At 40.6% G+C, this 20,701-nt stretch overlaps 3 protein-coding genes across 5 annotated transcripts in view; 1 reads left to right on the top strand and 2 right to left on the bottom strand.

The window, feature by feature from the left end:
- The window catches only part of LOC112158968 (acyl-coenzyme A thioesterase 9, mitochondrial), a 13,583-nt gene extending 9,396 nt beyond the window's left edge, over window positions 1–4,187 (bottom strand). For 2 of the 3 annotated variants that reach the window (XM_024292703.2, XM_024292704.2), the window contains exons 1-2: window positions 3,994–4,187; window positions 1,526–1,614 (exon numbers count right to left, since the gene is read on the bottom strand). In XM_024292703.2, the coding sequence (XP_024148471.1) occupies window positions 1,526–1,614; window positions 3,994–4,007 (103 nt within the window). In that variant the 5' untranslated portion in view covers window positions 4,008–4,187. The remainder of the gene's footprint in view (window positions 1–1,525; window positions 1,615–3,993) is intronic. The other variant, XM_024292705.2, reaches the window with a different exon arrangement.
- A 2,272-nt stretch (window positions 4,188–6,459) lies between these two features.
- Window positions 6,460–8,515, top strand: sat1b (spermidine/spermine N1-acetyltransferase 1b). Its single transcript, XM_024292718.1, has 6 exons — window positions 6,460–6,730; window positions 7,445–7,496; window positions 7,564–7,644; window positions 7,814–7,915; window positions 7,985–8,025; window positions 8,141–8,515. The coding sequence occupies exons 1-6, from the start codon at window positions 6,668–6,670 to the stop codon at window positions 8,315–8,317; spliced, it is 516 nt and encodes a 171-aa protein (XP_024148486.1). The 5' UTR covers window positions 6,460–6,667; the 3' UTR covers window positions 8,318–8,515.
- A 3,657-nt stretch (window positions 8,516–12,172) lies between these two features.
- On the bottom strand, window positions 12,173–20,160 carry LOC112158976 (MICOS complex subunit MIC26). The gene is made up of 9 exons (XM_024292715.2): window positions 19,757–20,160; window positions 19,358–19,447; window positions 17,914–18,036; window positions 17,675–17,707; window positions 16,685–16,739; window positions 15,753–15,848; window positions 14,746–14,837; window positions 13,187–13,276; window positions 12,173–13,114 (listed from the first exon to the last, which is right to left on the bottom strand). The coding sequence occupies exons 1-9, from the start codon at window positions 19,778–19,780 to the stop codon at window positions 13,064–13,066; spliced, it is 654 nt and encodes a 217-aa protein (XP_024148483.1). The 5' UTR covers window positions 19,781–20,160; the 3' UTR covers window positions 12,173–13,063.
- Window positions 20,161–20,701: the final 541 nt, after the last annotated feature.

Genomic DNA, 20,701 nt, shown 5'->3' with positions numbered 1-20,701 from the left:
AACATATATTTTGTCAGAATTATACAAGTTAGAAATGAGCACAAGATAACATCGGGTCATTAATAGGAATAAAATGATCTAGAGGGCCGCACAGAATTATCCAGAGGGCCGGATCCGGCCCCCGGGCCTTGACTTTGACACATGTGGATTAAATCAATCGGTTTCCTCCTGATTTCTTTGTTTATAGCTGTGATTCGTAGGAATGATGGAAATAATGAGGACTTAAATCTCAAACTGCCTTGGTTCTGTATTCCCTTCCTATGGAGAAATGAAGAAACTGTTAGGTTCTGGCCTCAAAGCTGTGAGGACATCAATCAGAGCTTCCTGATTCATGCTCCTGCTGTGTGTGCAGCTGTGGAACGGAGATCTGTGTTATCAGACAGAGGCCTGGTGGAGCCTGAGCGTCCGGAGAGTCTGACCATCCAGCTCTGAGTCTGAACCGGGTTAAAGACGGCACCAGTGGAGCTCAGGTTACAGATTCACCATGGCAACGGGTCAACAAAGAACACCGCTGCCGTCCAACATGAGGGAGCTGAACAGGAAGAGCAAGACTTCAGCTTTGTGATGAAGATGAGGGGATTGCGCTGTGGCTTCACAGGGACGGAATCAACGAGAAGGTGACGTCAGATAACCTTCAGAGATGAGAAGAACTGTTGAACTCTTTTGATGATATTAAAAACTCTAAATGATCAAATCCGTTTCTTATTTAAGACTGAAGGAAACAGTGACAGCTACGGTTCTCTGTGCAGAGGGACTGCACCACATATACGGGGGTTCATTCTGAGATGAAGATCAGAACAATACCTGGTTCCACTTTGGGGTTTTGTGATGGTGATCATATGAGCTGTGTCAAAGCAAATCAATGTCTCCTTACACTTAAAGCAAGCAGTCTGCATGCAGGTTTATGAACATAGTCTTCCTCATTAACAGAGGGTGGTGATGAAGGTGTGTCCATTAAAGCAGACCAGGACATTATAAAACCCTGCAGACTGGAAATAATAATCATTTCTAGTGTAGTTCATACAAATACAATCTTCAAAATGTTTCATCTGATCAGAAGATGAAGTTCTGCTCAAATAACAAAGATAAATGAGAAGAATTCAGATTAGTGAGAAATTCTCCTTGTTTTGATATATGTCTGCATGAACCTTCTGATCATCAACACCATCCATGACAACACGCTTCAATATAACTGAAGTGATGACAGCTCCAGACTCAACATGGAGGAGACGTCGGGTTAACCAGCTCCTAAACCAGGTTAGCTTCACAGCTGTCACCTCAGGCTGAACAAATCCTGCATCTGAAATGGTTTCGCTGAAGTTCAGGACATTGACTGTATGTGAGAACTGGACAGAACGTAGTAAGTTTCCACTAAGTCTTCCTTAAATGAGGCTCTGACAGGATGAACCTAAACCTGCAGCTTAAACCCCTGGACCTTGTTTGTGTGACATCTAGTGGCATAAACTGAGAACTGCAACATGAAGTTTCCCATCAAATGAATCAGGAATTATCTGGGATTTCATACCGTCGGCCATGGTGGGCGTCTTTCCATGTTTGGCGGCAACACCGGAGCAGAGCGACCTGCTCGTCAGCGGTAACCGTAGCAACAGGAACCTGCAGGGAAAGACAACAGACTTAAACATCAATGAGTCCGGCAGATTCATGTTAGTCATACAATCCTGCAGCCATGTGGTTCAGTTCATCCAGGAGTTTGTGTGTCACTGTTTTTGAAATCAAACATTATGAGACCTTACTATCAAACGAGAGACATCAGCATAAATTCAGATACATTTCATCTTCAATGTTCTCACTGATGGACGCAGGTTTCTGCCCAGAGTCTCTCCATCCATGGATCCGTTGATCCTTTCCTTAAACTCCTATTTCCATCTTTGTTTGATCTATTTGATCAATTATGATTATCCTGTTCTAGCCTAACTTAGTTTCTGCAGAGCAGCAGTATTTTTCACCTCTGAATTGTGGCTGTGGAGTAAGCCTGCCCTCATTTCCTATCATCCCCTTATTTACACGTTCTCCCGCTAGCTTAAAGCCCCTCTCAACCCCAACCTAACATTACTGGCGCACCTAAAATGACAAGATTTATTGCAGCTAGAGCTGCCACGATTAGACGACTAATTGATGACCTATTAAAATAGTCAACGTCTAATTTAATAGTTGATTAGTCTTTGCTTTATATTATATGGAGTTGGAAGTTATAATAGCTTTCTGTTGGAGTTTAGCTTAAATTTCAGCTACATTCTTTCATTCATTCATTCATCTTCTTGTCCGCTTCGTCCCTTCCGGGGTCGCAGCGGTGCCGGTGTAGGTACCACATCTACTCGGGGTGTCAGAACGGCTCGGGGGTCTGTGACTAGTGATGACGTCACACTACGGAAACCCCACTGAGACAAACTACTTAGCAGTTGAGATGTGCTCGGGCGCTTCATGCTCGGGTTCGCGTTTTCACGGGTTGCTCGGGTTCAACAAATTGTATTCATTTTTGCTGATGAAAATGCATTTTGGCCACACGGAATATCTCCAGCCAAAATGACATAGCTACATGTCCGCACTATACGAGTCCTTTCTGCTCGGGTTCTATTCATTTGTTTTCATTATACGTTGGACTGAATGTCTGTTTCAGCTATTTTTATCTAAAAAAAAATTGATAACTCTAATCATAGGCAGCAACCTCCAGCCTTAAACATTAATTTAAACTTCACACTGACTTACAGAACCTTATCACTGATTTAAAAGGTATGATTGCAGTTATATTTCCTTTCTAAACATGTTTAAAATAATAAATAAAATCGATTTACAAAAAAAGAGCACACTTCTCTTGGTTTGTCCATTGTTTAATTATTCAAGTCTTATTAAAACAAACAAAAAACCTTGAAAAATTAGTTAAATTCAAATCGGTGTAGAGCCAATCAAACATTGAGACGTCATCACAGCCAATCAAACATCGAGACGTCATCAGTTGTCGCAGGCCCCCGAGCCGTTCTGACACCCCGAGTAGATGTGGTACCTACACCGGAGCCTAACTCGGCTACTGATGGGCGACGGCGGAGTTCACCCTGGACAGGTCGTCAGTCTGTCGCATGGCCTCAATCACACACACATGCACTCTCACTTTCACACTTTGTTAGGGGCAATTTAGAGTAACCAATTAACCTAGCAATTTTGGCTAATTTACTATTTTTTCAGTCTTTTAAGCTGATTTGGAGTTAAGCAAATATTTCAGCTACATGCTAGCTGTTTTGTCTAACTTAGGCCTTTTTTCAGTTTTTTTGGGGGGGGGGGGGTAATTTGGTATTTAACTAATCTAACTTAACTTCAGTGTTTTCAACTATCAATTTCAGCATCTTGAAGATTCAGCAACCAAATTCAGCTTACAGCATTCACAGGTAATGCTATATATCTAGTTTTTAGTTAGTTTAAAGCTACTGATGGTTAAGATGTGTTTTACATCCAGTTTGCTCATGACCCGATTAGTCGACTAATCTGAATAAATAATCGGGGATTAGTCGACTATTGAATTAATCATTTGTGGCAGCACTAACTGCAGCTGCAGTTTTGATCCGGATACCAACTTTTTTCTTCTTCTTTCAAACTTCTTCCAGTTCAACTGTTCATTTGTATCACCTTCTTTCAGCTTAGACCGGTAACTTGAAGATGATTTTCTTCAGCTGTCATTCATTCTACAGGCATCTTCAGACAAGCTGAACATAGAGCGCGTGAGTGGACCTCCTGTCTCCTGTCTGGATGGTTATCTGGGTGAGTGTGCTGGTATGAGGCTGACACACCCTCAAAGCACACAGGCAGGGCCGGCTGACCCCTCCCAGGAGCCACCCTCTCCTTGAGGGCAGCTTTATGTCTGGTAACCACCGCAGGACTGAGAGAATAGTCCCAGCTTTGAACTCCAGTGAGTTAGCAGAGCAGTGAAGGTGTTAGCATGATGGCTATGATGACAGAAACGTGAACGTTAACCACACTGACCTCGCGGAGAGCATGGCGCCGGGCGGGAGACAAACCAGGCTGACGTTCCGTATCCAGAGGAGGTGCAAAGACACTTGGGAAAGACTAATAATCACCGGGGACTCCCCTCTCAGGACGGGACAGTGGCAAAAATCAGGCAAAACCTGACCGCTGAAGAGTCTGTACAAACTCCGCCCACCGGCGATGACGCAGCACGCGACTTTGAACTGTGGACTTTGCCCTGAGTAATGTCTGTCAGGCACGTCAGACGCCTTCCAAGGTTACCCAGTTTCACAGAAACACACAAAGACTTGAAGAGCACTCATCTAAGCAGAAAAAAAGAAAAGTCATATTTTTGATCCAGTCTGACCAGACCAGTTATGATTAATAATCTCCATAACTGACCAACAGGGGCGCCGAAAAAGGGGAGGGGGGGCGGGGGGGGTCTGATTCTAGGGGCCCAGACTGAGGGAGGCCCACAAAGCCCTCTAATGCCAGTTTGCTTCTGTGTTAGGGGCCCTCTAAAAATGTATATAAAAATCTGTAGCAGTGCCCCTGCTGACCAACACATTACATAAAAGAATGCTTGGTACTGAGAGTCACATTAGGAATCTGAAACTGATAGAAGCCTCCAGATGAACCAACATTGAAGTGTCAGGGATAGACACAGTATAGATCACATGTGACAAAGTCCAGGCCCGGGGACCACGGCCCTCTGGACAAGTCTATCTAGCCCTCCAGATCATTTTATTGCTAATGTTAAAACGTTTTTAAAATTTAGTTTTTATGTGTACAAAAAAGTGGAAACTTACTGCAACAACTACACACACATTCATGGATGGTGACAAAAGAGGAAGCCACAAGCAGTGTGAGTTTATAGCAGCATAACCATGGCTCAGGGTCAACTTTAGCTTTAACTTTCAGTTTATCCTAAAGGAAACTCTGAAATCTAAAAGAGAACATGTTTTAAGGAGTAGTTCTTAATTTAGATAATATCCTGAGTTGTAAGAAATCCACTTCTGTGTTTAGCACAACTAATTTTCTTGAACTTTAGCAGAGTTAATATACACTGTTGTACGTGCTGCTTAAGTCATTAACTCCAAACAAAAAGTAACCTGTCAGGCTGGGACGTTTTCTATGGCAAGCTGATTTCCAGATGAAATCATTATTGTACGACATGTTTCTAGAATTTCATTTATTATCATCAAAATTACAGGGGGACCAGATTTTTTATATATATATATATATATATATGTATATATATTGTATATGTTTTTGTGCGTTCTGTTGTACTCTGTTAATGTATTGTTCCTGTTATATTTACAAATATCTTAAACAATCAGATTTCGCAAAGATTAACAGACAGGTTTCAGGACATTGTTATTCATGCTTTAACAAATTGTGGATTGTGTAAATTATATTACTCATTTATTTGCACTATTTTTATATTTTAAAGTCAAAACTAGAACAGTTTTAACTAACCATAAATAAGCCACAGCTAAAATGTAAATGTGTGTTTTTTTTGTATAAATCATACAGGTTTCATTTGTACAATTCTTTTCTTAGACACTGACACAAGGGGATTTACAGAAACAGAATAAGAAAGGCCACGTGTCTTCTCGGGTTGCATAGTGGTGTAGTGGTTAGCGCTGTCACCGCACTGTGAGAAGGCTGTGGTTCAAATCCCAGCTCAGCCTTTCTGTGTGCATGTGTGAGTTTTCTCCAGCCCAGCACAGACATCATTTCTCAATTTGACCTACATGTGGAAATACCTGCATGTCCACCAAAGTTCAATAGTTTATATACAAACATTTTGTATTAAATATAAAAGGTTTGTTTATTAAGAACTAGGGAAGTTAACAAGCAATTCAAAACATGTATTAGAAATAACATGTCTTTAAAATTAGACCTTTAATAAAGCAATTTGAAAAAAAAGTGAAACTTGTCTTTAAAAATATAGCCAAAGGCAGAAGGTCTGTTGTGTATTTGTAAAAGATTGTTTATGGTTTCCTCTGCTGGAAAACGTCTGTAGAGTTTCAAAGAAACATATTAACTTATAGAAAATAAAAGCTGTGATTAATGGCTGTATTCTTCCACACGTTTTCCAGACTCTTTTACCTGCAGGGGTCTGTTGTTTTCTGTCCCAAAAAGAAAAGAAAACAGTCAGTCCAACCCCACCTCACAGGCTTTGAGAGTTGGAAAATTCCACCGATTTTGCTAAAGTCACTGCTATCATTGTTCTGACTTCCGACCTTCTCTTATTGCTGCTCAGTTGTTAAATTTCGTAGTATAATTGCGGATTCAAGAGTAATAGTCTTAAAAGAAAGTTTCTTCAACTGTCAAGTTTTTCCAAAACACATATCCAATGTCACTGCGCACCAGGACTTCTGATTGGATAGAAAGTAACCACAGGGTGTCGCTGATTCGTCACAGACCTGAGAACTGTGGGAGCTGGCCAATAGGATTCGAGCGCGAGCCGGGTGTATAAATACAGGCATAAACAAAGAGAGGGAGTTAAACGGCAGTGACCCAGCCGAGGGTGATCGGAGCTGAATGATCTTGTCCCGACAAACGCGTCCGGACCAGAGGCTGACTGTGGGGATAAAGCCACTCTGACGCGAATGAAGAAACTTCTCATCTTCCAGTTCACATACAGAGGACTTTTGACGAAAGGAAAAAAGGGGAAAAGAAGAAAATGGAGTATAAATTACGAAAAGCGGAACCCAAGGACGTGCCAGACATATTACGACTCGTGAAGGTATGTAGGTCAACTAGCAAAAACGATAGGAAGTGAGCGCGCGCGCGCTTTGTTAGCCGGCTTTGAGACGTGACGTCGACGAAAAAAGAAGCTAACCATTAAAGGAAAGAATGTCCGACACCTGATGGTGTGACGAGAGGAAGTTTAACAGGATGCCAGGCCCGGGGCTCGGGCCGGCGGCCTTTGTTTTGCGGCCAGACTGCCGGTGACCGAGTTGACTTCCGCCTCTCCATATATGGCGCTTCCGCCTTCTGCTTATGCAGGCTGACCTAGCAGAAATGCTATTATGGTTGTGTAACGGGCCGACCTGACACAAATGCACACATTTGACACAGTAACGCAAGTATTGACATATACTTACATACGTCACAAATGGAGCAAAAACAACAGACGGTAGCTTAAAGATAAAAGCTCATTTGGATATGATTATCTATGTGAATACTTTAATTGCTCATAGAACTGTCAGACCGCAGTTTAATAGTCTGCTAAGCACATAAAATGCTGTATAAACTAAGATAAATAGGTTTCTTTATGACCAGGCAACTGTCTGATAATAAACCAGTATCTGAAAACAAACTTTAATTTAGTGGTCATTCGTCAGTGAGAGATATTTTGAGTTTGTCATCTGTAAAACTCCTGAGCCTTGTTTTTTTTTTCCTCAAAAAAAGTCTCAGAATGTTTTTATCAACGTTGGTGGCTCTGCTCTCGTTCCAGGAGCTTGCTAAATACGAGGAGATGGAGCACCAGGTGGCGCTGACTGAGAAAGGTGAGTTTCCGACGGCGTCTGTCCGCACGCTGACAGGCCGTGTTTGATCAACGCTGCTTCTGTGCAGATCTCCTGGAGGATGGATTCGGTGAGACGCCGTTTTACCACTGCATCATCGCGGAAATCCAAGGAGAGAGCAGCAGTGAAGGTAGGAGTGAACGCTGGGCCGGCTTCCTGTTTGTTGACAGTAATAAGAGCCTTCAGCTGCTGCTGCGGTTTGGCTTTGAGTCAGATCACGTGTGGTCTGGCTGCAGAGCAGCCATCTGTGAAGGTTTCCTCACAGCAGAATGGTTGTTGAATGCTGTGTCCTCCTGCAGATCCTAAGGTGGTGGGTTTTGCCATGTACTACTTCACCTATGACCCCTGGGTTGGCAAGCAGCTCTACCTGGAGGAGTTCTTTGTGATGAACGAGTACAGAGGTGAGAGCGGTTCCTCCTGTCTTCCCGTGGTTCCTGAACGTCCCTGAACTCCTGTTTTGTCTCTTTAAGGACTGGGGATGGGCTCAGAGATCCTGCGACACCTCAGTGACGTGAGTTTGATTCCTGCTGCAGCAGCTCTCCTCATGAACTGTTGATCTTTAAGCTAACCTTCAGTTTTATGTAGTCAATACACTTGAACGTCTCCTTCTCTTGCTCCTGATCCAGCTGGCGATGAAGACGCGCTGCACCGGCATGATGTTTGTGGTGGCGGAGAACAACGCCCCGTCCATGCAGTTCTACAAGCGCCGCGGGGCGGAGGACCTGTCGCAGGAGGAGGGCTGGAGGCTCTTCAGGTTTGACAAGGACAGCCTCCTGAAGATGGCCACTCCAGCTGAGGAATGACAGGAGGTCCAGCGGGGCAGAGGAGGAGCAGGAGACCCGGGAGTTCCACCTCCACGCCCCTCTGCTCAGATGAAGGCTGGCAGAAGCTCAGCTGCAAAGCAGGCAGATGTTTCACTGTAATGGTTCTGGTGTGACACCTCACTCTGATTTCTGTTCTGATCTGAACTTTTCCACCAATAAAGGAATTATTGATCACAAGTTTGACTGAGTCCATATCAAAGAATATTAAACTGAAAACATTTGAGTCCAGAGTCTCTTCATGATCATGGAGCTCTGGGTCTCCTCAAACCTAGACCTGAGAACTTCAGCTCAGAAGAAGAGCTTTAAAAATAAAATATACTCAGACTTGACCTGAAGGATCCTTTTAGATCAGGGATCTGCAGCCTGTGATGCTAAAAGAGCCGTTTGAGTTTCATACAGGCCAAAACATCACTAATAAGCAGAAGATTACACTACATTTATGGTTTTGTTTGAAATAAGGCAACTCTATCAAATTTAGCTTTTAAGCTTTTACAATAGTCTGTATTTTTCTTTTATTTTTACAGCAGTACATTTGAATTCCTTTCAAAATAAAGCATCCTGTGTCAAATAAGATCCTCCTGCTTCAGTAGATTTACTTGTGTAGCTTTATCCTTTTTCTCCATTTACTTTTGAATATAAATGTGACAGTAATATAGAATGTAGTAGAAAAAAAAATAAACAGTAAAGTTTTATTTTTAAGAATTTGGCCTTTAAACAACAAAATCCAAAACACACCCTAAGTCACAGGCAAAACTGGATAAACATATATTGAGCACGCTAAAACTACGTTTTTAAAACCATATTTAACATGTTGATGAACTAGATATATAGCATTACCTGTGATAACACTAGTGTAAATGCTGTAAGCTGAATTTGGCTGCTGAAGATGCTATTGCTGATAGCTGAAGATGCTGAAATCGATAGTTGAAAACGCTGAAGCTGATAGCTAGCTAAAAATATTAGCTAAATGCTAAATAAGCCTAAAAAACCAAAAAACTTAGGTTAGCAAAAACAGCTAGCATGTTGCTGACAGAATAGCAAAACTCCAAAATATTCTTAAAAAACTGAAAAAAGCCTAAAGCAGCCAAAACAGCAAGTGTGTAAACATTAGTCTGGAAATGCTGAAATTGATAGCTGAAACCACTGAAACTAATGGCAGAAAACGATAGCCAGGTAAAATATTAAATTCCAAATTTTCCCAATTAGCCTAAACAGCTTACACAAAGCTGAAAAAAACAGCAAAGCTTTAAAACAGCCTAAAAAACTGAAAAATGCCTAAATTAGCCAAAACATCTAGTGTGTAAAAGATTTGCTTAACCCCAAAACAGAAAAAAATAAATAAATAAAAAAAACTCAAATAGCCGCAATGGATGTAACATCGGGCCATTAATAATAATAAAATAAAAATGATCTGGAGGGACGGATAGAATTACCCGGAGGGCCGGATTCGGCCCCCGGGCCTTGACTCTGACACATATGATCTAGACACTCGTTCAGAAGAAGATGATATTTGCTTCATTTTTATGAAATAATGAACTGCTGTTACAGTAGATTAACCATTTTATTATCAGTTTCGTTAGTTATCTGAAATAGTTTTATGTTATGAGTAGTGGAAAGGCCCACAAGTCCTCTTGATTTTGGTGTAATGTCAGAAGTAGGACAAAAAACAAGTAATTTTACCAATATTAGATAACCTCAGTTTAAAAATCTAACATAAGTAACAAAAACTAAATCATCTATTGTTTTATCAAATTATTAGGATTTTTCTTTAACGCCAAAGCGCCTATGGAGTTATAAAAGAACTACATGTCTGTAGAAAAAGTTATGAACAAAGTTCCTTTTTTTACCACAAATCTGTTGTAAACCAGATCCAAACTGCTGAATCAGAAATGCACAGAAGCCTTCTCCTTCACCTGCCCAGAAATGAGCAAACGTTCTTCTTTTCATGAGTGTTTGCAAAAGCTGATGACCAAACCTTTTGGAGTTACTCCTCTCAGCAGTTTGGTCTGATTACTCAGCAAATGCAAACAAACTGAACATTAAACCTGGAAAGCAGTGCAGCTCATCTTCACTGAGGTCAGATCAAGATTCATTCCACTGTTCTTGTTCTCACATTAAACCTTAGATTAGCCCGTTATCTTCAGATAAGGAAGAGATTTCTCAGGAGTCAGCGCCTTTCGTCTGCTCCAGATAAGACGGACAGGAAATCTTTGCTTTATGAAGTCTGTCTGGATCTTCTGCATATGTGAACCCATGGCTTCAATCTTAGAGAGCCAACAAGAATATTATCAGTTTGTATATGACGTCTGTTTCAAGTTAAATGAACTTGTTTTATAAATGAAAACATCTTAAAGACAACGGTAGAGTTCTTTGGATGAAAATGTCCCAAGTGTTGCATTTTTTCCTGTAACTGTCCCTCCAGGTGTTTGTGGAAGGTTACAGAGACGTCGGCTCTGTGCCACAGGTCGACCCTGCCGAGTGGAGCTTGTTTTTGTCTTCTTATCTTGGTTCAAGAACAGTCCAGAAGAAAAACCTGCTCCATAAAAGTGTTGAGCAACAGAGCGCAGAACTATAGAGGAAAAAAACAGAAAAGGAATTAACTTTAACCTATCAGAGCAGGAGGAGGACAATCCCATCAGAGGAGCACCTGGACCGCTGCACAGGAGGACGGAGTCCTTCAGAACCTGCAGGTTCTGGAGCTTCTGCCCTTTTACAATCTGGTTTGACCTCAATGTCACACTTCACTCATTTCATGGAGAGGTTTCTCAGTAAAACATCTTCTATCTCAGTAACAAAAAAACTCTAAATATTTCAATCCCTTCTCTCTGTGATGCATTTAGGCCAAACAAAACCATCAGACTTGTTTTTTCCCCCTAAGATTTCTTGTCATCAGTTACCAGCTCAAGAGAACGTTTCACTGAGAACCTCACTGTGATTTTATCTCCACAAGGACCCGTTATAAAACACAAAACTCATGAAAGATTACAGGAAAAGAATAGAATATTCTGCACCCCCATATATTTTTATGGAGAGTAAAATATTGAAAGTTATTTAAGGTTTAAGTTGATTTATTCTGGAATAATATTCCTGCCTTTTTATTATTCATAATTATGTTAAAAAGTTACAGTTCTAAAGTTTTAAAAATTGGCACTCTGATAGATTTTTGGACTATTTTGGCATTTACTAATATTTTTAGGCTATTTTGGCGTTGAGCTAATATTTCAGCTAACCTAGTTTTTTTTTTATATTTATGCTAATTATTCATTTAGCTCATATTCTAGCTAGTTATGGGCTTCAGTGTTTTAACTATCAATTTCAGCATCTGCAGCAGCCAAATTCAGCTTACAGCATTCACACTAGCATTATGTTAAAAAGTTACAGTTTTAAAGTTTTAAAAACTTAGTTTTAGAGTGTTGAATAAATGTTTATCCTGTTCGGTCCGTGACCTAAAGTGTGTTTTGGATTTTGGTCCCTTGTGTGATGGAGTTTGACACTCCTGTTGTGGTGGGAGATCCAGAGAACCTGAACGAGTCCTCCTCCTCTGATCACGTCAGATTGTCATGCATTTCTTTGATCTTCAGGTTTTTCAGAAGGCCTTTCAGAATAAAACTGATCTCCATTTGATTTGAATCAGATGATTTTTAAGATTTTATTGTTTGAACTAGTTAGTGTGCTAGTTAGTCTGTCTGGCTGCTGGCTCTAAACCGTGCACGTGTGGTGCTGTGCACGGCGTTCAGCTCTGCAAACTCACAGCAGCATCTGTCTGAAGGCTTCAGAGTTCCTGTTTGTGTTCTCGCTCTGTGAAGCAGCAGTGACAATAAATCAGCACAAAAATGGGGTTAAATCGACTTTATGAACATTTCTGAGGGATTAAAAAAAACATTAAATGACATTTATGAGACTTCTGGCCTGTTTCAGACAAAAACAAGCAGAAGATTCCCATGTAGGAGTGAAGGTGAGAGGAGCTGAAGTCTTCCATCCATCTTTACCCAGCTGCTGAAGGGTGAGGGCAGCGTTTACTCGCCATCAGAGTAAACAGCCTCACATGAGTGGGACGATTTTACAGTAGAAGCTGAAGCGCTTACAGGAAGTGAGAGGAAGAAGAAGCTGATTCTGTTGAACTGAACCACTTCCTGCTGCGTCTCTGTGACGGTTTCATTTAGTCAGAATTCACTTCATTTTGATGAGAAGAAACAAACTTCACAGACAAAACAGAGACAGGAAGTGAGTGTGCAGCATCATGACTCATGTCGAGCGCCCACTAAAACCAGCTGAGCATCAAAGTCCTTGTGTTGTGTTCACACGGCAAAAACAGGGCCCCTAAAAATAAGTCATTCTTAAAATTTGAAATATTTTCATAAAATAACCAGAATATCTGAAAAGTATTTAACATGTTCTTACCAAGGGTTGTTATCTGAAACAAAGATTATTTTCTATAAAAAAAACGTTCTTGTTACGATTATTCTTTAGCAGGACAGAAATAAGAATTTTTTTCTTGAAATCTGGGTCTTTTTACTTTCTTAAGATTCAGATTTTGCAGAGCCTTGACACAAAGCTGGAGGTTCTGGTGCTCCTCCTGAGGACAGAGGAGGAGAACTGCAGGGAATGTCTCCAAAAAGAAGATTAAGAGCAACGGAGGAGGAAGCTTCAGGAGACTTCAGGAATGATGTGAAGGTGAGGTCCTCCCAAACTGGACTGGTCCCGGCACCGGTGTGGGTTACTGGATCAGCTGCTCCCGTCATTCTCCCCTTTTTCTTTCTTCTCTGAACTCTTCAGCTGAGACGCAGAAACCAGAAGAGTTCAAGGAAAGCAAGAAAACACAAGAACTCACGGGAGAACCGGACTCACCTTCTTCTTACTGAACGGTGGATCCTTCCACAGCGTTTCCACGGCAACGCGTCCCTGTTCAGCCCAGGTGAGCGCCGAGTCCTGACCCATCTGAGGGAAACATGAACATCATGTCTGTTAATTTTGACATTCATAACACCGTTTTAGGAAACAAACCTTTCAGGGAAACAAATGTCTGCGGGAATTCTAAGGAGAATAAATATGTCAGATGGATGAAGGCACAGACATGACATGATGAACTCCATTCAGTTCTATGTTTTCAATATGCACAAATAAACAATATTTTAGCTACATTTGTTATAAACTGTCACCTCCACGGTTTCCCAGGAATCTGTTCCCTGGTCTGCTGCCCTCTGCTGGCCAGCAGGGGTCACTGCAGGCTGAGTCTCACTGACCTCCATGATCTCATCTACACTCTTTCTGTTTCTGTTCCAGCTATGGAAACTTTTACAAAACAAATCCTTCAGTCAGACAGGAGTTCAGGTTTGAGGAGTGGAATCTGCCGTGGAGCTTCTGCCCCTACAGGAACTGCAGTGAATGAATGATAAAAGCAGGAGGTGTGAGTGTAAAACAGGATCTCTGTTCACAGCTAGGGCTTCCTGTATGGAGGCACAAAGGAAAACCCATCGAACTAGCTCAGATGAAACCTGTATCCTCTGACAGAGACAGTTGTGACGCTCTGGCTGTGGGTTTTTTAAGTTATTTCATGCTAGAAATAAACTTTTAGAGCTAAAATGTAAATGATTGTCATCTGAAACTAAAATAGCACACAATGGAGGCGAGAGCAGCTGCTTCCTGGTTTTCCCACCCAGCTTCATGAGTTCACAGACTCTGAGGTCAGTTTGGAAAATCATCTAAAAATAAAAACGATTTCATGAAGAGAGACTGATCAGCTGAAGAACTAAGAACTGATAAAGGAGAAGAAAGTGAAGGTAGAATGAGGAGTAAATGAACTTATTTATGTCATCCTGCAGAATGAACAGGAAGTATTAAAAAACAAACATTTAAAAAGAAGAAAAAACAAAGAATCCAGAAAAAAATACAATGAACAAAATAATAAAAAAAGAAGTAAAACAGAAAATACAAAAGACTAAACAAAAGAAAAATACTAAATGATAAAAAAGAGAGCTGAATTGTTCAGTATTTTATACAGATAAAAATGTGTTTCATGTTTCTGATGATGAATTTATCTTTAAGGCTCGTTTATCCCATTGACTGTATATGAAAACTGGAGTGAGTGGGTGTGATGTCACCCATGGAAAATGATTTAGTAGTACTTCCACCTCCAGGAAGTCAATTCAGTTGACATTTTCTTGGATAAATTGGAGCCAGAAGCCATCAGTAATGATTGGTCTGAAATCTGTCAATTTGAAAGTAAATGTTCAGCAAGCTCCGCCTACTTTTATAGAGTGATTTGATCGGTCAGTTTATCACTAGAATACTTTCCAATAAAGAAAAAAAAAGATTATTAGGTAAATGTTACAAAAATGTATCAGAGTAAGAATGGTTATTGAAAATGCAAGCGAAGGGGCGGTGTTGTGGGCGTGGCCTCTCCCTACCTTTAACAAGGCGGCGGCCTGCTGGGGGTGAAACATGGAGGCGCTCAGAGCCATCAGGCCGACGGGGAACAGCAGCCGCCTCAGCCTGGACCCTGAAACGAGAGGTGATGAGGAGCATGGTCACTCCAAACAACAAACACTTCAGCACGGGTGCAGAGCATCATGATATGGGCAGCTGAAGTTTACCAGTAAAGACCGTCGCAGAGAAGCAGGACAGAAACCTGTAAATATGAGAACCGCTGCTTAGACCTGCTCTTTAAAAGTATTTGACGAAAACATCCAAAGGATGAAGATGACGATGAGATGGTTCTTCATCCCTGAGGGACGACAGGGGAAGGAAACCTGAAGTGTCCTTTCAAAACTGCTCTAATTCAGTTTCATGTTCACCATGGAAACAGACTCAAACATCTAACACAGCCAGATCCATTCAACAGGAGTCAGATTAATCCTGGTACTGAGCGAGCACGAGGGACCATAGAAACCCTCCAGGAAAAACCTTTCACTCAGTGAGGACGACCTCCTGCTGCGAGGGGTTAGGAGGACAGGAGGAAGACTGAAGAACACTGTGTCACAGCAAAGAAGAGGGAGGTGAGAGAACAAGGAGCAGAGGAACACAGGAGGACAGGAACGTCTGTTATGTTACAGACAGAAATCCCTCATTTCCTGCAGCAATGAGAGACCCTGAAGCAAACAAACATCTGAGGATCTGTTACAGACAGAAGAGATGTGTTAGTGTCTGCAGACAGAAGGGAACAGGAAAAAGACCCAAAACAGCCGAAGAACCAAAGATCTACAGGTCACTGTCTGCATTATCAATGTTCTGAAGCGACTGTGAATTATGTCTCTTATTTTGAAAAGGTCATGTTGGAAGATTTCTTTTTCTGTTTTCCTTTTAGCCCATTTTTTTAAAGAAATTCTTCTTTTTTTTTTAAAGATTTTGATCAATGAAGCGTCTGTAAAAAAAAACCAACAAATTCTTTTAAACCCACATTAAGAAATAAGGTTACCTTTGGCCAGGTAGAGTCCCAGGAAGCCGGAGAATCCCACCACAGCCACGCTGGGGTACAGGTCAGGGGGGGGCTCACTCAGGAACTGGTATGTATCTGAGGGTCAGACGAAGGATCAGGACCCAGATATAGTAGTTTTCCTCATGAACCATCAGAAATGACATTTGTGGAGATTCTCAGTCTTCCAGGTCACAGTGAACCCAGACGGGTTTTCTGCTCACAACTGGACTTCTTTCTTTCCATCAGATCTAATGACGCGTCTTGGATGATGAAGTGAAACGTCTTCAAGAAAAGAAAGAAGTCAAGAGGCCTTTGGAGAAGAGAACACGCCTCCATCAGAAGTGACGGAACAAGAAATGATCCTGAATAGATACCAGAATAATAAAGAGACTCAGAGGGGTTTTGTAAATCACGTGTCAATCCGGCCCTCCAGATCATTTTATTTTGTTATTAATGGCTCAATGTTATCTTGTTCTTATTTCTAACTTGTATAATTTTAGGCAAAATGTATTTTTATAAAATATTGAAAGTTATTTAAGGTTTAAGTTGATTTATTCTGGAATAATATTCCTGCCTTTTTATTATTCATAATTATGTTAAAAAGTTACAGTTTTAAAGTTTAAAGATGTGTTCAATAAATGTTTATCCTGTTCGGCCCGTGACCTAAAGTGTGTTTTGGATTTTGGCTCCTTGTGTGATTGGGTTTGACTCCTCTGACATAGAGGTTGTGGTCCTCCCAGCATATGTTCTACGTTAAACTTGTTTGCATCTGCTCCTGATACATAAAAATCTGAATAACGAAATACAAAGAACTGTAGTTTTCTGTGAGAAAAATGCTACAAGAACATGTTAAAATTCATGTTTTCATTTGAGAGGGTCTTTATGTTGTTGTGTTAAAGTCCAGTGAACAGTGTGTATGTGTTTGTCCTCACCTGTAACCGTCCTCACAGCGGTGTGGATGAAAGGCTCCAGCGTCCTGTAGGCCTGCTGGACTCCACACAGCAGCAGGAGACAGAGAGGAGTTTGTTAGGCTGTTCCACGTGTTTTTATGAGGACGGCATCACTTCTGGAGCTTTAAATATTTAAGAAATATGTATCACCCCGATTTATGCATGCATAATTCTTGATTTGTGCGTAATTTAAGATCTGTGCATGTGTAATTCTTAATGTATGTGTAACTTAGGATTTGTGTGTGTAATTCTTGATTTGTGTGCATGACTTTGGATTTGTGTGTACGTAATTTCTGACTTGTTACTCATATAATACATTTTGTGAATAAGTGCAAAAATCACAAAATTCAAAAGAATTCAGATTACAATTTACACATGCACAAATTAAAATTACAATAGCTTGAAACTAATTACACACACAAATCTTTAAAAATTATGCTGAGAATCTTCAGTCTGAGTGATTTGTCTGTGAGTGATGTGTTCAAATACCACTAGAATGCTCGGTCATCAGAGTTTTCTTATCAGCTGCTTTGAACTTAGATTGTGAATTTTATCTAGTGAAACTTGACATTTTTGGCCTTTCTTAAAGAGATATGTCCGATAAGTAATATAAAAAAGTCAAAACAAGTGTTTTAAGAACATTTCTCCCATTTAAAACATTTATCCCTTTGACAATTCGACACAGGGCTCTGCCCCGAGAGCTGGTCACAGTCACAATGATAGCAGGGGTGATACTTGTTTCTCTCCATGCATCTCATCTGCAACACAATCTATCATATTTCTCTCAGTCTGCAGGATTCCTGGTTGGTTCTGGATTTATGATGGAAGCAGCTCTCTGCCTCAGGTCAGGACAGATGAACGACTCTGAGCTCAGCTTTAAAATCCTCTGGAAGGATCTGATTCTGACCAAATCTACTCAAAACCATCAGCAGGTCTGCTCAGGACTGAGGCTGGATTCCATCCCAGACTCACCTCAGTCTTTTCCACTCCCGTCTGCACACTTTGCTGAAAAAAGACGCACAAAGTTCCAACAGTCAATCAACACGTGTCTGTGGAAACACAAAAGCATGAAGCAAAGCTGCAAGGACTAAACTTGACATCTTTGATTCCATCAGAGAAATGAGGTCAGTTTCTGTGCGTCGTGGTCAACTCAGAACGGACACACTTTCAGAACGACTGGATGAGCTTCACCGTGAACTCAGGTTACACACCTGACAGTGCTCTGTGTATGGCTCCGCCCACTTCCTCAGCAGCGCCACGCTCTCCTCCAGCTGCCCCGCCTCCCGCTCCACCTCTAGAGGCTTAGATTCAGGGACGGTGTACAGAGACGGCAACTGAAACCCAGAGGGGAGCGGTCAGTCAAAGTGTTCACATAAAAACATGCTAATGATGCTTGAGCTGGTCCTTTAGTGTCATTTATCTGATCACTTTCTTTTTAAGCACAAGGTTATTCGAGTTTTTCTAATCTCATGCATCTTTGTAACCAGCTCAGTGGCCTTGTGGTAGAGTGTCTGCCCTGAGACTGGAAGGTTGTGAGTTCATATCCAAGCAGAGTCACACCAAAGACTCTAAAAATGGTGGCCAGTCCCTCCCTGCTTGATACTCAGCATTTAGGGGTTGAACTGGGGGGTTAAACCACCAAATGGTTCCTGAGTGCAGCTGTTTCTGCAGCTCACCCCTCCCAAAGGGGATGGAGCAAATGCAAGGAACAAATTTAAAACATACCTAGGTTTGTGTGACAAATAATGGGACTTTAACAGGTTATTTCACTCTAGTTGTGTCACCATGTAAAATGTCTGAATATTTATTGATAAATCATCACTAAATCTTTATTGATCTCTTATTGGTCTATTTGAGGGCATGTTGAAGGGGATCCAGACACAGCAGTGGCAGCAGGATCACACCTAAATGTCCAAACAGTGGAATAAAAACAAGCTCACATGTTTCTGTTCAGTCATTTATTAACCTGTCAGTACTGAGGCTCAGACAAACAACCTTCAGCAAGACGAGGCCACATAAGAGTGCAAACTCAATGTTTGTTTTTCCTGTTGTGATTTTAATGTCATATTTAAAGAAAATATAACCGCAATAGTTAGTTACAGATCTCAGGATGAAGCACACTCTAGTTTTAGCTCAGTTGCTCAGAGATCATGAAAATCCTGATGGTTACACCGGAGCATCCTTTCACTGATTTGTTTGTAAAATGCTTGCAGAAGCAGCCTGACACACATTTGATGATTATTTTACACCTTTGGTGACATAGAATGACTGGAACACCAAAATGTGCCGAAAACATCATTTAGATTGTGGAGTGATCCTTTCGTCCCTTTCAGAGTAGTTTCCTCCTACTTAATAGCATTTTTGAGCATTTTCCTCTTTTGGCTTCATCTAATTAGCATTTTTTGATTGTCTTTGTTGGGATGTTTTACCAGTTCTGGCCCAGTAACTATTAAAGAGTAAAGAAAGCTGCAGATGAAGCTGATTTTAGTTGCACATGAAACTTATCTATTTTTGAATATTCTTTTACTGATTTTTTTCTGCTTCTATGGTGAACTGTGTGAACAGAGCTATCTTGTTCTCTCCTTATTGTGAAGACATATTTATTGTTCACCGTCATGTTTACACTCTATAAAATGTGTTCTTTGTACAGAAAACCTCATTCAGGTCCAGGAGCGGCTGGGAGCTCTTCTTCTTCGCCTCGCTCAGTGCTCCCGTCAGCGCCGGAGCGGCGGCGAACAGCGACACCTGGTGGACAAGAACAGATCACACAGATCCTCCAACAAATCAAAAATAAAAACTCGATGGAGTCGTTGAACCATAAATGTAGCACCAATATACTCTATTAATAATAGAATATCTCAATTATAAATAAACTAAATGGAGACTAGCAGAGATACTAGCGACAACTACTAGCGGAATGCTGCTAAAAATATCAATTAGCAAGATTAGCAGCTAGCTCTTCAGTCGATTTCTCTTAATCTAAAGTGGCTTATCGTGATAGCCGTCTGCGGTTCAGAGCATGATTCAGAAGGAAAGCGTTATGAAGAAAGTTACCAGCTTCTTTAAGGACATCTTCATTCAGTCGTGTTTTTCTACGGGAACTCGTAGTGTTCAAAAAAAGAAGCGCACGCGCACTCGACTTAGTAGAACGCGCTTTATTCCAATAGATAACAGATTGAGACTGGTATGAAACTGTACCACTGGAAAGATAACCGATTGCAAAAAAAATAATAAATAAAAATTATATCAGAAACGTAAGTAGAAAAAAATAATGTAAAAAAACTATAAGTGAATGAGTACTTTTATTCAAATAGTTTCTCTTTAACCTTCGTTTAAAAAGAAAAACCATTAATATTGTGTAAAATGTACCTCTAACTATTAACCCAAGTACATACTTCAATATATCTGGTTCTGTTGTCATTTTTTTTCCTTCATATTTTTTTCCTTCAATTCTATCCGGCCCTCCAGATCATTTTATTTTATTGTTATTAATGACCCGATGTTATCTTGCATTCATTTCTGACTTGTATAATTTTGATAAAATATATTTTTATGGAGAGTAAAATACTGAAAGTTATTTAAGGTTTAGTGGATTTATTCTGGAATAATATTCCTGCCTTTTATTATTCATAATTATGTTAAAAAGGTACAGTTTTAAAGTTTTAAAAGTTGTCATTCTGCAGCTTTTTGGATTATTTTGGCATTTACTAAGATTTTTTAGGCTATTTTAGAGTTTAGCTAATATTTGAGCTACATACTAGCTGTTTTGGTTAATTTAAGCCTTTTTCAGTTTTTTTTATATTTTGAAGTTTGGCTATTTTTTTCCGCTGCGTGCTAGCTTTTTTGGCTAACCTATTTTTTATTTATTTATGTTTGTTTGAGTTTTAGCTAATTTGGCATTTAGCTAATAATCCTGTTGGCTATCAGCTTTACCGTTTTCAACTATTAAGTGTTTCCGCTTCAGCACTTTTAGCCATCAATTTCAGCATCTTCAGTGGC

The sequence above is a fragment of the Oryzias melastigma genome, linkage group LG20 (assembly GCF_002922805.2).
Source record: "Oryzias melastigma strain HK-1 linkage group LG20, ASM292280v2, whole genome shotgun sequence".
In the NCBI taxonomy this organism is placed as follows: Eukaryota; Metazoa; Chordata; class Actinopteri; order Beloniformes; family Adrianichthyidae; genus Oryzias; species Oryzias melastigma.
This window is presented reverse-complemented; position numbering and strand designations above follow the sequence as displayed.

Bases quoted from the DNA above. Each gene is read 5' to 3' on its own strand.
- LOC112158976 (XM_024292715.2), bottom strand. From the start codon at position 19,780: ATGAAGATGTCCTTAAAGAAGCTG. The intron at 18,037-19,357 runs GTTTTCTGTACA...TCTGGGTTTCAG, and splicing joins CGCTCCTGGACCTGAATGAG to TTGCCGTCTCTGTACACCGT. The intron at 15,849-16,684 runs GTGAGGACAAAC...TCTGACCCTCAG, and splicing joins CGCTGTGAGGACGGTTACAG to ATACATACCAGTTCCTGAGT.
- sat1b (XM_024292718.1), top strand. From the start codon at position 6,668: ATGGAGTATAAATTACGAAAAGCGGAACCCAAGGACGTGCCAGACATA. The intron at 6,731-7,444 runs GTATGTAGGTCA...CTCTCGTTCCAG, and splicing joins ACATATTACGACTCGTGAAG to GAGCTTGCTAAATACGAGGA. The intron at 7,497-7,563 runs GTGAGTTTCCGA...GCTTCTGTGCAG, and splicing joins GGTGGCGCTGACTGAGAAAG to ATCTCCTGGAGGATGGATTC.